This window comes from Paralichthys olivaceus, chromosome 8 (genome assembly GCF_024713975.1).
Source record: "Paralichthys olivaceus isolate ysfri-2021 chromosome 8, ASM2471397v2, whole genome shotgun sequence".
Lineage (NCBI taxonomy): Eukaryota > Metazoa > Chordata > Actinopteri > Pleuronectiformes > Paralichthyidae > Paralichthys > Paralichthys olivaceus.
In genome coordinates, this window is record NC_091100.1 from 315,001 (window position 1) to 330,000 (window position 15,000).

General features: G+C 44.7%; 3 protein-coding genes across 5 annotated transcripts in view; 1 reads left to right on the plus strand and 2 right to left on the minus strand.

Moving 5' to 3' along the window:
* The window catches only part of ppp3r1b (protein phosphatase 3 (formerly 2B), regulatory s1ubunit B, alpha isoform, b), a 2,428-nt gene extending 2,355 nt beyond the window's left edge, over positions 1 to 73 (plus strand). Inside the window, exon 5 of the mRNA XM_069529617.1 lies at positions 1 to 73. This exon is cut by the window's left edge and continues 110 nt beyond it. The gene's annotated coding sequence lies outside the window, so the exon portion shown is untranslated.
* A 1,460-nt stretch (positions 74 to 1,533) lies between these two features.
* Positions 1,534 to 5,703, minus strand: etaa1a (ETAA1 activator of ATR kinase a). Its single transcript, XM_069529576.1, has 7 exons — positions 5,445 to 5,703; positions 5,217 to 5,348; positions 5,073 to 5,140; positions 4,867 to 4,979; positions 2,370 to 3,781; positions 2,175 to 2,272; positions 1,534 to 1,767 (listed from the first exon to the last, which is right to left on the minus strand). Exons 1-7 carry the CDS (start codon positions 5,563 to 5,565, stop codon positions 1,759 to 1,761), a joined length of 1,953 nt encoding a protein of 650 aa, XP_069385677.1. The 5' UTR covers positions 5,566 to 5,703; the 3' UTR covers positions 1,534 to 1,758.
* Positions 5,704 to 7,819: 2,116 nt separating this feature from the next.
* Positions 7,820 to 15,000, minus strand: part of meis1a (Meis homeobox 1 a) — an 8,246-nt gene continuing 1,065 nt past the window's right edge. Inside the window, exons 2-12 of one of the 3 annotated variants that reach the window (XM_069529605.1) lie at positions 14,701 to 14,912; positions 13,853 to 13,994; positions 13,268 to 13,318; positions 12,916 to 12,966; positions 12,574 to 12,714; positions 12,404 to 12,512; positions 11,639 to 11,778; positions 10,117 to 10,193; positions 9,320 to 9,378; positions 8,359 to 8,448; positions 8,091 to 8,195 (exon numbers count right to left, since the gene is read on the minus strand). In XM_069529605.1, the coding sequence (XP_069385706.1) occupies positions 8,158 to 8,195; positions 8,359 to 8,448; positions 9,320 to 9,378; positions 10,117 to 10,193; positions 11,639 to 11,778; positions 12,404 to 12,512; positions 12,574 to 12,714; positions 12,916 to 12,966; positions 13,268 to 13,318; positions 13,853 to 13,994; positions 14,701 to 14,912 (1,110 nt within the window). In that variant the 3' untranslated portion in view covers positions 8,091 to 8,157. Of the gene's footprint in view, positions 8,196 to 8,358; positions 8,449 to 9,319; positions 9,379 to 10,116; positions 10,194 to 11,638; positions 11,779 to 12,403; positions 12,513 to 12,573; positions 12,715 to 12,915; positions 12,967 to 13,267; positions 13,319 to 13,852; positions 13,995 to 14,700; positions 14,913 to 15,000 lie in introns of all 3 variants that reach the window. The other 2 variants (XM_069529607.1, XM_069529606.1) reach the window with 2 other exon arrangements.

Sequence of the window (15,000 nt, forward strand, 5' to 3'; positions counted from 1 at the left end):
ACAGCTGACGATTGGTTCTTTGACGCAAAGCATTCCTTCATGAACGACCCTGATTGAATCTGAAGCTCGTTACAGAAACAAGCGGAAGAAACGAAGAGAAAAGAAAAGAAATCGGATTTTGTAATTATTTTTTCTTCTCCTGCGCTGGCGACACCTGGTGGCTGGAGGCAGTCAGGACTGTCGGTCCGTCTCGTGACAACTCAACAAACTATTCACTCTCAAAGTGATCAGACTTCAGAGGTCAAAGGTCGCAGCAACATGTGAACGTCAGGGACATGAGTTTTATATCAGACATTTATAAATTAAGTAAAACCTTAAAATCATCACGTGTTTGTAATTTTACTTTCTTCACTCTGATATTTGCACTTTTCAAGTACTTGAATCTGTCTGTCTATCTATCTGTCCATCCTTCTATCTATCTATCCATCCTTCTATCTGTCTGTCCATCCTTCTATCTATCTATCAATCTATCTATCCTTCTATCTGTCCATCTATCTATCCATCCATCCATCTATCTATCCATCCTTCTATCTGTCCATCTATCTATCCATCCTTCTATCTATCCATCCTTCTATCTGTCTATCTATCTGTCCATCCATCCATCTATCCTTCTATCCATCTGTCTATCCTTCATGTTAAAAGTGAGAACCTGAGGTCAGTGTCCTGCTGAGTTTCTTTTCACAGGAACATTACACATGTGCAGCTCTGATCCCACCAGCAGGTGTCGCTGTGAAACAACGTTTTAAATGAAACCACTAATCGTTTGGCTGAATCTTTAGAAACTGAATAAAATGAGCATTTTGTTTTATTAGAATTGTTTTTCTTGTTTATGGTTGAAAGTTAAATATAGTTTAATATGGTTATAATTTAAATGTTTATTTTGCTTTTGGAATAAAGACACTTGAATATAAATAAACAGATTCATCTGAGAATTAGTTTCCATTTTAATTGTTAGTAAGACTAACAATTATTTTCTCAGTGAAAATGGTCACATCTTCAAAAGTCTAATTGTTGCTGCTGAAATTTGAATTTTCAATAAATTTAATTTGAATTTAAAGTGGAGTTGGTCTCATCGAATCAAAACTAAAATCTCTTCAAAAGAGAAATATGACAAACAAGAAAACAAAAGAGAAACGCATTGTGTTTCAAAGCTGGGAAATATCGGTACTTTGCACGTTAACTTTCAGAAAATGACGCTGTAGTTTTACGTAAAGTCAGAAACTCGTCCACCTTTTCTCTCACCGGACGCCGTCCTGTGATTGGCTGCGGTGAAATAAAGGAAATCAAATCGGTATCTATGTTATTTATTTAGTACATGACACCGAAAAGAAAAATAACTCAAACGTGTTTCTCACTTAAACGAATTTGTCAAAACGTTCCTGATAAAAAGAGAACGCTGAGGCAGACGATGAAACTGGACGAGTGTGAGATTTCTAGTTACAAACCAACTGATCAGATCTGCTCCATGTTAATGACGAGGCTCAGTTACTCTCCTCAGACGTGTATAAGGAACAAAGAGACACATTCAACGTATTCAAGGAAATTTCTTTTATTTAAAATGAATCTTTTAAAATATTCTCGACTGTTTCATGTCAGAGTTTTCGAGGTAAAGATAAAATGATTTCATGTCCAAACCATCAGCGGCCTCAGACGAACACGTGTTTGGTGAAAGAACGACGTCTGAGGCGCTCGTCGATTCTTTCAGGATCAGTCGGCACTAAGTTTCGTTAGCGTAACTATTTCTGAGCTCATCTCTGTTCATCTTTCCTGCAGGAACAAACGTAATGTGGGTTTAAAGTACAACTGGTAGCGACGTCACCGTGTGATTCTCAGGTGTGGAGCTGAAACTTGTTCCGGCTGTGGATCAAGTCGCTGGGTGGAAATAATTCCAACTCACAACTAAAACCTAAATCCAAAGTTTGGTTTGTGTCTGGATTCAACACAATAAAATGTTCAGACAGAGCGAGGCTAACAGTTTCCCCTGCGCCCAGTCTTAATGCTAAGCTAACCATGCAGCTTATTGATGTCACCATCATTAATAATCACGTGGTGAAAATCTGACTTCACCAAAATAAAAGCAAAAGGATGTGAAGCTAATCTTAACAGAGAAAAAGTGAAATGAAGTTTTTCTTTAAACAGAAGAAATTGAGCAGCTGTTTATTCTGAGGTCACACCTGCAGCTGTGATGTCACGTCCTGCAGTCGCTGTCGTCGTCTCTCCATCGCCCGCAGCTTCTTCAGCTCGATCTCTGCTGCCGAGCATTTACCCACAACTGAGGAAGAGAAACAGGAAGCAGGTAAAACACCGTGTGGAGGCTCCGCCCCACGTCTTCCTTCTCCGTTAACCCCGGACACTGTTGGTGCTCTCACCTTTGTTGGTTGCCGTGGAAACCGGGTTGTTTGGCTTCTTGAAGGTGAACTGCTCTTTGATGGCGTTACGCAGCGGCGCCGCAGCAGCTGACTGGACCTGGCTGCTCGCCACCATGCGGGGGTCGGTGGATCCTGAAGTGCTTTTAGTCTGAGCGAATCTGAAGGAATCCTGCTCCACGTTCACCTGAACGCCTGCAGTGACGTTAGAGGACGAGACGGCAGCCAGCCGGCGACCTGTTTGTTTCTGGAGAACTGGCTGCTGATTGGCTGGCTGGTGGCTCCTGTTGTCCCAGGCTCTGTTGGACGGTTGCAGCGCTGCTCTCTGGTTCGACGTCACAGTCAGTTTGGCGGACACGTTGTCCGAGCTCTGGATCTGGTTCTCCAGGTCCTCACACATTTCACACAGCAGGTTGTCGTCAGAGGGATCGTCCCAAACCGGCTCCGATGAGAAGAAGGCGTCCAGGTCCTCATCCAGGACGCCAGAGACGCCCGCGGGCTCCACGAGGGAAGAAAGTGCGGCAGGTTTCTTTGGGAAACTCTGAGTTGCTGTTGTCAGAGCTGCGTTCGAGGCAGACGAGCTGAAATCACTCGTCCTCTGATCAAACCAGGATTTCTGAGCTTCTGAGTTTGACGTTTGTCTGAGACGCTGGGACGGAGCGGGAAAACCTGAAAACCCGCTCCGAGTGTCGTCGCCTGCTGGTTTGGAGTTTGTCCACGTCTGGATCCTCACAGAGAAGTTAGGGTTTGATTCCAGTTTGAAAGTTGTTCTTTGTGTCTCTTTTCCTTTTTCCGCTGCACAAACAGCTGATTGGTCTCCACAGGTCGGTTTCTGTGTTGAACTGTGCATCGGACCAGTGAACTGTGGATTCTGTGTCATTTCCAAAACCAGTGAATCGATTAGCAAGTCATCATTTTCCCAGTCGTCCTCGAACTCATCGTGCGCTGCCCTGCCGCGACTGTTCGTGGTGGAAACAGCTGCAGATTTCCCAGAAGCCTCTTTGGAAGATAAAACGAGAGCAGGTTTAACTTGTGACGTCTGAGCAGACGACCCCTGACTTAAAGTTCCGCTCACGCGTTGGGTCGGTCCATCGAATAGAAAGTCCAAATCGTTCTCCGTGTGTTGCTCCAGTAGAACGTGTGCGTCCGTCCCGGCAGGTTCACAGCCTCTGGGAAGCAAAGGGGGAAAATCGTCCTGGTCGTTGTTCTCAAAATCCAAGATGTCCTCAGACAGGAGCTCCAGACTCTGCTGGTGCACGTCCTCCACGTCCTCCTCGTCCTCCACGTCCTCCACGTCCTCCACGTCCTCCTCGTCCTCCACGTCCTCCACGTCCTCCACGTCCTCCACGTCCTGACGGAACATGTTGAAGTCAAACTGTTTGGCCAACTTCAGCAGCTCGTCCACGCCGCTCGACCTGCGGAACAACGACACTGACATTCATCAGTCCACACATGTTGTGTAGTCATGTTGTGTAGACATGTTGTGTAGACATGTTGTGTAGTCATGTTGTGTAGACATGTTGTGTAGTCATGTTGTGTAGTCATGTTGTGTAGACATGTTGTGTAGTCATGTTGTGTAGACATGTTGTGTAGACATGTTGTGTGGACATGTTGTGTAGACATGTTGTGTAGACATGTTGTGTAGTCATGTTGTGTAGTCGTGTTGTGTAGACATGTTGTGTAGTCATGTTGTGTAGACATGTTGTGTGGACATGTTGTGTAGACATGTTGTGTAGACATGTTGTGTAGACATGTTGTGTGGACATGTTGTGTAGACATGTTGTGTAGACATGTTGTGTAGACATGTTGTGTAGACATGTTGTGTAGATAGATAGATAGATTACTTTATTCATCCCCGGAGGGAAATTAAGTCGTCATAGCAGCTTGTGTATCAGAACACAACAAAACATTGAGGTAAAAAGAACAAAAACAGAAACACAAGATGAATAGGCAGACAAGTAGTGCAGTGGCAATATGATGGTAGTCACGTTGTGTAGTCATGTTGTGTAGTCGTGTTGTGTAGACATGTTGTGTAGTCATGTTGTGTAGACATGTTGTGTAGTCATGTTGTGTAGTCGTGTTGTGTAGACATGTTGTGTAGACATGTTGTGTAGTCGTGTTGTGTAGTCGTGTTGTGTAGACATGTTGTGTAGACATGTTGTGTAGACATGTTGTGTAGACATGTTGTGTAGTCATGTTGTGTAGTCAGTGTGTGTAGTCATGTTGTGTAGCAGATTGTCGACTCTTCACAACAACAGGAACATGTGGGGACATTCAGGCCCTCATCACCAAAACATCTGGAACCTCCTGCTGCAGGACAAGATCCAGAAAATGTCCAGAGACACTGACTCCGACATTTGATCTCACATACAGAACATATCAGGAACACGTGAGGAACACGTGAGGAACACGTGAGGAACACGTGAGGAACACGTCAAGAGTCAAGACTTTAGTTCTGTGAGTGATGAGCAGATGAAACTTGTGTTGGTTCTGAACCCACCTCTGGGATTTCTTCTTGGGTCTGGGGACTTGAACGTCCGGAGTGCAGGGGATGGTGGCGCTGTCTCCGATCCACTGCTGCAGCGTCGGCTCTGTGACCTCTGGTCTTCCGCGCTTCACAGAGACAAGAGACAAGAGACAACACGAGGAGGACATGAACAAACGCTGTCTGGGGGGTCGGAAGGTTTGGTCTGTGGTGTTTCTGACCTCTGGAGCGATCCTGCTGACGAGCTCTGAGATGTTCACGCCTGCAGGAGGCGCTCTTCCTCTTTTACCTGCAGATAAACAACAGGACCAGTGAGGTGGAACATCCCGCGGGTTATTTCCATGAGTGAGATGTGAAACACTTACTGAGTCTGTTGGCTGATGGAGACGTGGCGTCCCAGACGATGTCCTGCTGCAGGTCGGAGTCGTTGTGCGGAGACTCTCCGCTGAAAACAGCTGATCCTCCGGATCTGCAGCTCCTGGTCGGTGTGTTCAGATCTGGACGAGAGGAAACAAACCGAGTCCAGTGAGGTCAGAGGTCAGAGGTCAGAGTCAGAGGTCAGGGACGGGCAGCAGGTGTTAACATGTTCTCACCGGGGGGGGGGGTGTGATCTGACCCGGGATCCGCTGCTCTGTGAGCGGCTCTGCAGCTCCGCCTCAGCCGGTTCGACCTCTGTCTGAGCGGGAGGCCTGTCAGCCCGCGCCGAGGGTCCATGTTCCGGAGCTCCAGCTAGTGACACGTTCATGTGAAGGTTCGATCCCGGAACACGTTCAGATCATGTGATGGCTCACCCACTTGTCCGCGCAGCTTCTAAACATCCCGCCATCTTCTCTTCCTGCTTCATCTTCTTCACTGGAGTTTTGGCGCCGCTCAGCTGCACAGTGACGCAGCACTGCCCCCTTCAGGTGTGAGTGTCTTTAGTCTGCGGACATGTCCTCTGTCAGGTCCGCAGATCGGCTCTCACTGCAGAACGAGGAGGAACCTGCTGCGGTTCAGCTGGGACACAAACTCTCTGGAGGTCGAAGGTCACAGTGACCTGACGTGAGCTCTGATTGGTGGAGACAAACATCACAGGAGAGGATTCTGGTCTTCTTTGATCTTCGATGAACGTGAAGTGGCTCTGAGATGCTACGTTCACTGTCAGGTTGATGTGTGGGAATAAATGACACCGCTCGTCACCACACTGATGTTCCTCAGATGTTACGTTCTGGTTTGTTTTTCTGTCACTCTTTTTTCCTCCACATGTTGTTTTTTTCATCATTTTTTTTCTGCTCCTTCTCCATTTGTAAGTCAAAACATTTGATTCCCAGCTGGACTCACGTCCTCTGACGCTTTAAAGGCAGAGATCAAGGCAGCGTCCCCTAAAGAGGGCAGTCTAACGAGGGACGCCTGTCAGTCTAACGAGGGACGCCTGTCAGTCTAACGAGGGACGCTGTCAGTCTAACGAGGGACGCTGTCAGTCTAACGAGGGACGCCTGTCAGTCTAACGAGGGACGCTGTCAGTCTAACGAGGGACGCCTGTCAGTCTAACGAGGGACGCTGTCAGTCTAACGAGGGACGCCTGTCAGTCTAACGAGGGACGCTGTCAGTCAGGAGCATGTTTGCTTCAACTCTGCAGACATTAAAGCATTAAAGTGTGTTTGCTGCAGTCGCTCAGCGTCCACACTGTCCTATCATGGACTTGAGGAGGGAGACACCAGCTCAGGCTTTGAAATGAGGTGTATGTAGGAAACTCAGCAGATCCACTGAGGAGGAACTGGAGCATCAGGGAGAACTAATCTCTCCGTGAACAGTTTGGAGCAGATTTGTGTAAATTGCCTCGTTTCCCTTCTCTTGTCAAATTCCAGTCGAAGACGAGAAACTTTGGCTCAGATCTGAACCTTTTCCACTAAAACTCACATCCACTCCTTCAGTTTGTTGATCTGATGTGAGAATCCAGAAAAACTCGAGTGAATTCAAACCAGGGACATTTGACTCAATGTGACTTTATTTTACACGGTTTCTGAAAATGGAGACATGAGACCTCAGGAATTAAGTTCAAATCCAATAATAACTTAAAAACGTAAGAAAATGGGTGAAAGAGGAAACTTTTCTCCAGAAAACCTCTGGGATCATTTCTGAACTCTGTCCCAGCTTCATGGAACATCAGACTAAAACTGCATCTTATGTCAAAGTGTAGGAAACATCACAGACGTCCACAAAACTTTCAAGAAATTAATTCACAGCAATAAAAAGCATAGTGGGGAAAAAAGAAAATCCAGAAAGAATAACTGAACAACGAGGAGGCTGAAATTAGAGCTGCTTCAAACAACTATATCACTAATCACATAAATATATTAATATATAATAAAGGTTCAATATTTGTAATATTCACAGTCAGGAGGTTTAACACATAACTGCTCAACCTCAGATTTTTAAAAAGACCAGATTCAAATCACAGGTTTACTCAGCAGCAAGAATCATCTTTAAACTTAACAGAAATAAAAATAAATAAAATACTATGGATATCGACTGATGGGAACATTTTTATCTGAAATCATATTTCATGATTCTTAATGTTTTTTTTGCGAGTTGGTAAAACTCAGTTTCCAGCTCTGAAGAAAGTTTTTATTTCAAATATAAAGTAGTATCCCTTCATTCAGAGGATCTGTGGAGCCCGAGTTTCCCCGTCAGATTAGAGAAATAAAAAATATCTAACGAATCAGAGCTCGTTTACAAACTGGGATTTTTTCATTCTGTAAAAAATATTTTGCTGGAAAATCTTGAGAAACTTCTGTCTCATGAATTTCAAAAAAAAAAATCTGATAAGATCTTCAATCAGAGCATCAATGAAAAAAACTTTGATGAATCAAAGAACAACTTTTTTCACTTTTTTATTTTGGAACGAAGTGTGAAGCTGGAACCGTCTTTTTAAACAGGACGCTCAGTCATGTGACCTCTGACCTCCATGTCACAGTCTCTTGAAAAACCGTTTGTCGAGGTGTCCTGCTTCAGGATATACAGACTTCAGCTTCTAGATTTGAGGCCGAGAGGATGAGAAGGAACTTCTGCTTCCAAATGTCTGTAGATTCTGTCCAGAGAAGAACAGAAGATTCATCTGTTGGACTTATGTGGACCTTCCGGACCACAGACATCCAGGATGAGACAGACTTTTGTGTCCTGATCCAAGAAAATCCTCATGTAAACTGTTATTCTCCATCTGTCGTGAGTCTGAGCTCCAGAACAGTCGAATAACAAAGTGTCTCTGAAGACGGAGGGGGGGGGGGGTCCACACCAGGGTTAGGGTTAGGGTTAGGGGTGGGGGTGTTACATGTAGTGCCACTGTGGCTCCACAGCCATAGGACCTGCAGACACACACACACACACACACACACACACACAGTTAGGTCACATGGTACTGATCTTGATGTCGTACAGACTCTCAGATTATTCTCCTCCTCCCACATGTTAGGACCAAACCAGTGTGTGTGTGTGTGTGTGTGTGTGTGTGTGTGTGTGTGTGTTTACCAGGAGGTCTGATTCCCATGTGACTCTGTCCGTCCATGACGCAGCCTCCTATTGGCTGATTATCTGTGCTGTACGGACCTGTGTGGCTTACTGAGGACACACACACACACACATGATCTGACAGCTGTCTGTCACTGTTCATATGTTTCAGTGAAAATCATTTGAACTAAATGAATAATTGAGTTTCTGCTTCTTAACAAACATCATATTTTGAATTGTGTGCTTTTATATTTGATATAAATCAGAGCTGCTTATTTCCTGAATTATTAACTCGTGAAATCAAGTCGAGCTAATGATTATGTGGAGTCACACAAATATGAATTTGACTGAATTCATTTGTAGTGTGATTTAATTTGAGCAGATGTTTCCAATAAATTCCTTTTGTTTGCTTCCAGATCTTTGTTGTCAGATCTCCGAGCTACCGTCCATTTACGTGTTTGTTAAATTCCTCGTGTGTTGTGTTCAAGTGCCGGTGGGACGCGAACACTTCACATTTTATTTTGTTGTGTTGACTTGTGTAGTTTGGATGTTTTGTGTTGTTTGTGATGTTGTGTCACATCAGTGGAGCTGTAACTTCCTGTTTTGCTCTTCGGTTGTTTATGTTGTTGATTATTTTGCATCTGATGTTGCCGGAGGGGGGGGGGGGTGCAGTGTGTCATTAATGATTAATCAGTGAGGATCGTTAAAGGAGACGTTGTCGTGGGGGAGTCCTCTTGATAAAGTTACATCTCTGGAGGAAGTGAGGGGTTTGAACGTGCTAACGAAGCTTAGGGGCTAAAAGGCTGCAGCGCTTTAGCTGGACTCCTATTTGTTTTAATCCCAGGTTAGAATGTTCAGTCAAACAATTAGCATCTTTGTGTGGAGCTAATGCTGCGGGGGCAGAGGGACATTTGATTCTGCACAGAGAATTCGTTTTTCCATAGATTCATGTGCCTGTGACCAAACGTATGAAATGTGGAACCTGATCTGTTGGACTGGTCGATCATGGGCTGGACGATTCGCCGCCTGGCGTTGATGAACCTGACGAACAGAAGAGAGGGGCAGTTTAAAAATGATTTACTGACGGACATCGACGCATCAACAAAAACATCGTCCGCCATCGCATATCAAAATCTACACAACTCTTTAAACACAGCAACGATTCATCAACAGGAAAGAGCTAACTGGCTAACTTACTGTCTAGCTAACTTACTGACTAGCTAACTAGCTAACTGAGTGTCTAGCTAACTAGCTAACTGAGTGTCTAGCTAACTTACTGACTAGCTAACTGACAGTCTAGCTAACTAGCTAACTGAGTGTCTAGCTAACTAGCTAACTGACAGTCTAGCTAACTGAGTGTCTAGCTAACCTACTAACTAGCTAACTGAGTGTCTAGCTAACCTACTAACTAGCTAACTGACAGTCTAGCTAACTAGCTAACTGAGTGTCTAGCTAACTGAGTGTCTAGCTAACCTACTAACTAGCTAACTGACAGTCTAGCTAACTAGCTAACTGAGTGTCTAGCTAACCTACTAACTAGCTAACTGAGTGTCTAGCTAACCTACTGACTAGCTAACTGAGTGACTCATTTGTGGTTTGAAGTTATAGCTCAGACATGTGACCTTGAATCAAACTGGATTTCTCGGAGTCGTTGAAACATTTTGAAAAATAAAAACATGAATTCAGTTTTTAAATCTCCAGGTGAATCGTGAGGTCAGGTGGCCCCGCCCCTCTGTGAGTTGGGGTGGGACCATAGGGTGGGAGGTGTGGTTGACTCACCAGTTGTTCACCTGCAGGTTGGTGAGGCCGGTGTCCTGAGCCAGCTGCTTCTTCTGCTCCTCCGACGGGTACGGGTGCTGCAGACGGACAAAACAGAGACGTCACCACGGCCGCTAATTACGGCTGAGGAGAGGAGGCGGGGCTTCACTCATTAAGGACAAATGAAATGCAACATAATTAATGAGGCCCTGTTAATTAGACTGTGTGTGTGTGTGTGTGTTCTACTGATGTAAGATGAGTAATCTGAGTATGAACGTTTGATCCGTCACACCAACACACCTGAAAACACACGTCACACGTCCGCACACTGGTCACGTGGCGTTAACACGACCTCAGGCTGCAGTTTCAAGAACCTGTTTTTGTGACAGCGCCCTCTACTGTTACGAAAAGGACTTAAGATGGATGTTAAGAAAGAGAACTGAAGTTTAACAGCAAAGTTAATGTAATAATCATTTAGCTTAGTTTTACAATGAAGAACCTTTACTGCAGTCGTCATCGTTAACCATCATCGAATCATTTAAGGTCAAATAAAGGTTTGGATGTTGTGTTAGAGTTAGAGACGATTGTCGAGACACTGGAAACTGTTTTATTTGACTTCTGACGACTTTGTACTAAGTTTGTTTTAAGATAATTAAATTGTGACTTTTTTACATTATTGTTATGATCATTTCACACATTGCTCGTCATGTGAGCTGAACTCGAGGACTGACCCAGAATCAAAAGCTTTATTCCACTCAAATACTACTTTCAAAGAAAAGTGGTCCTGGTCACAGGAAAATCCACCTCACAGACGAACATCCGTTTTAAGTTCATTATGAAATGATCCTCCTGGTGGCAGAGTGTATATAAATAAATATAAACTCTGCTGTGGAAAGATCAGTGTTGTTGTTTACTCCTCTTCTTCGTCCTGAGACATTTGTGTTCTTCAGTTTCACGTCCGTCACGTGTTAGAAACCTCAGAGACACGCCCACTCGCTCACTGAGAAGGTTCCAGATGTTTTCTCTCAGGGACTCACTCTGACATTTTACAGATGTTTTACTAGAAGCTGCAGGAGAAGATCCAGAACATGTCCAGAGACACTGACTCAGACATTTCTTCTCACATGTGGCTGTGGCTGAGGGGTAGAGCGGTCATCCTCCAACCAGAAGGTCGGAAGTTCGATCCCCAGTCTTCCCATCTGCATGGGCAAGATGTATGAATGTGTGTGTGAATGGGTGAATGGAAAACTGTAGTGTAAAGCGCTTTGAGTGGTCTTCAAGACTAGAAAAGTGCCATATAAATACAACCATTTACATACAGGACATGTGAGGAGCATGTGAGGAGCATGTGAGGAGCATGTGAGGACTTCAGCTCATGTATGAAAACAGATTCAGTGATGTGCAGGTTTGTGGTTTTGCTGTAAAGTCCACAGCTGCACTTTAATGTGATGGCGATGACGCGTGTCTCCATGACTCCAAAGGGCAATTGATTGAGAAGGACACTAACCCTCCCCTGTGGGGACAGAGCAGGTGATGGACTGACCGTCAGGTGCTGGAACAACCAGGCTCTCAGGATGTTCGTGGACACCTTAGGGAAGATTCCTCTCTTCTTGTTGTGCAATTTGTCAGAGTCGTCGTCGTCGTCGTCGCTGGGAGACGCTGCATCGTTATCCAGACGGTCACCTGACCAACACGACAGTTAATTATCCTCCACTCATCAAATTGGCAGCAGAGGCTAGCTGGCTAACGTTAGCACTTGAAGGAGGCGTCAGCCAACACACGACTTCCCCCATGAACCCTCCCCAAGGGCAGGAGCCTTCTCTTTAACGAGGCTCATTTAATCCTGAGCGTCTCTAACAGGCTGGGGTAGGGGGCGTGGCTCCACGTCCTGACAGCCAATCGAGAGGCAGCGGAAATAACCATAAAAATGATGCCCTGCCCTTCTGTTTATTTTTTTAATTAAAAAACTGAAAATTTTAAACTTTGACACAAGTGAAGAAGTAGAGACGAGTGATGATGTAAAATCTGCGGTGACGTCACAAGTTTGATTCCTCATGTTTATGTGTGACTGATGGATTGATTGGTCATTGATAGTCTTAATGTGCGTCAGCGCCCCCTGTGGCAGAACTACTTCTGTAACTATTTGTGAATATGAGTGAACCTTGTCGCTCTGAACATCAGCTGTTCCGTCAGCTGTCCCTGAACCATCACAGAACTTTATGTTCACCGTGGGCCAGTGACGAGAGGGGGCGGGGCCAGATGAATAACAGCCAATCCAAAGCTCTGTCAGCAGTGACCTCAGTCGTACCTTGTTCACTGCTGTTGTCGCCGCTGTGAGACGTGTGTCCACTGGACGGTCCCGGTGTCCCGCCGGAATGGTTCGATGCCGAGTCATCGTGATCTCTGGTCCATGAAATCTGCAGAGGACACACTGTAAAACCACTGCACACTAAAAACCTGAGCTCACCGTGAGCTCACCTGGTCCAGGTGGTTCCGTGACGTCCTGATGAAGTCCTCGCTGTTGGTTCCGTCGCTCTCATCAATAACCAGATCGATCGGCATCTTCCCTTTCAGACAGCTGATATATCGATGGCAGAAATGATCACAAAGCTCATGAACCTGGAAACATTTTTTAATGTAAAGGTCAGAACGAACATAGATGAAAGAAACGTAGATGTAGAACATATCACAGGCGTGTTTTACATCTGATTCATGATTGAACCTGGATTACGTGCACAGCGGATATCTTGACTCTCATCTCATCACTTTAGAGGAAACAGCAGATGCTGCAGATAAAGAAAAGATCTCAGGTTTTCTTACCTTCTCCAGCTCGTGCACGTGGAAGCGAAAGACTCGTATCGACCGAATCATCTGCAACAAAACTATCATCAACACACAGTGTTTTAACCTCTGACCTCTGCAGTAAAAATAGTCCTCCAGTCTTTACGTTGCTATTTTTACATCTGTGATGTCATTTCCTGTAGAATCTTCAAACGCTTCGTGTCTCTAAAATCTGTAGAACCTGAGCTGAAAGGTTCTGTTGAAAAGTCTCCAGAGTCTCTGACGACGGAAACGCCAGCGGGACGTTCACCGCAGGAACCAGCGAAACAGGAAACATTAGATGAAAGAAAGAATTTGACTTTCAGTTTAAAGGAAAAGGAAAAATACTCACCAGATGATCGAGCTCTGGGTTTGATGAGAACAAAGGGTTCTGTGATCGGATCTAAACCGAGAATCAGAAAAAACTGTGTGAATCATGAAAACGAATCATTAAACATTAATACTTAATCATTTATTAAACGTCAGCGTCATGTTCAAATGTAATTCATATTTTAAAATGTCTTCAACACAATTGATTACATTTCACAAATGAAACCATAAAACAACAACACATGATTAATAATTGTGTTAATATAACCTGTTAATTAGTGTTTTTACTAACTGAGGTGATTTTTATCGTCGAGTAACTTTTACTTTTTACATACATTTACTCCATTACATTTATCACTGTATTTATTTATTACAGCTAAAGTTACTTTTCAGACACATGATTCAAACATGAAGCTTCGTTTCACACTCAAACAGAAACACTGATCACATGACCCAATGTTTCATCACATCATGAACAGTGTTTCAGGATTCTTCTGCTCCTGCCTCCTTGGATTTATTTCATTTATTTTATTCTGTATTACCACGAAGCTGCTGATCTGTTGATGTTAACACACTATTTGATTTCATTCATGCGGCTCCTCTCGACCTGCTTGGAGAAGACGGCGATGTCCTCGTTGAAGGAGTCCGAGGAGCAGACGTCTCCCCCGGCCACGCCGCTCTCTCTAGCCGTGCAGGTCGCCAGCTCACATTTTTCAAAAATCAGAGCGAGCAGAGGGAATAAAGGATGTCTGCAGCAGGAGGAGGAGGAGGAGGAGGAGGAGGAGGAGGAGGAGGAGGAGGAGGAGGAAAAACAAACTGTTTTCATCAAAGTTACGAAGAGACATCAACATGTCACCACAACAATCATCTGTTGGAACTTTTCTGAAGAAGAAACATTTTATTTCAAACACTTGATGCTGGTTTGTGTCTCGTGACCAATCACATCAAAACAGAACTTTCCAGACTCGTCAAAAAGTGAAAATGTGTAGAGTCGCCAGCAGGTGGCGATATAAGCTACAGTACATATGGTTGTAACAAACAGAAAAACGACCTTGAACAAGTCGCTCTGATCCTCAGCCAGAGGAAACGTGAGGCCTCACATTTCTTTTGTTGAAGTTCATGTCTTCGTTAGCGTCGTCGTGGTCAAACAGCTGATCAAACTTTCGCTTTGTCAAAATGTTTTCTCTTCAGATTTTCCATCTCACATAAAACATAAACTCTTATTTTGAAAAAATATTTACGTGAATATTTTCACATTGACGTTTCCATCGACTTTTTCTAACGAGACACTTTAAACGAGGAAAATAAAAACACTGAAACACCGTTTCTACATTTACACTGAAAATGAAATAAAAAAAGAAGAAGAAAACAATGGAGATGAAACATGGAGCAGATTTTAAACTGACGAGGTGAGAGGGGCGGAGCCTGGAGAACACACAAGCACACACTTCCTACCCATAAATGGCGTCTCTGTCCCCAGCGGTGGCGTCCATGCTGCGGCTGCTGTGGGTGGACTGGGAGCACTGGTGTGGAGGGTACGAGGGGGTGGTCAGGTGAACGGCCTGCAGGGAGTGGGCAGCAGCATGGTGGGGGTGGGGGTGGGGGTGGGGGTGGTCTGCGTACACTCCACTCCCCCCCTCCAGGGCACAGTGAGGCAGCCTGTCATACTGACACACAGCAGAGACCTGACCTTTGACCTCAGGTCACAAAACAAACGACCACAGAAAAACTATTTGTTCCGAGCGTTTGACGTCA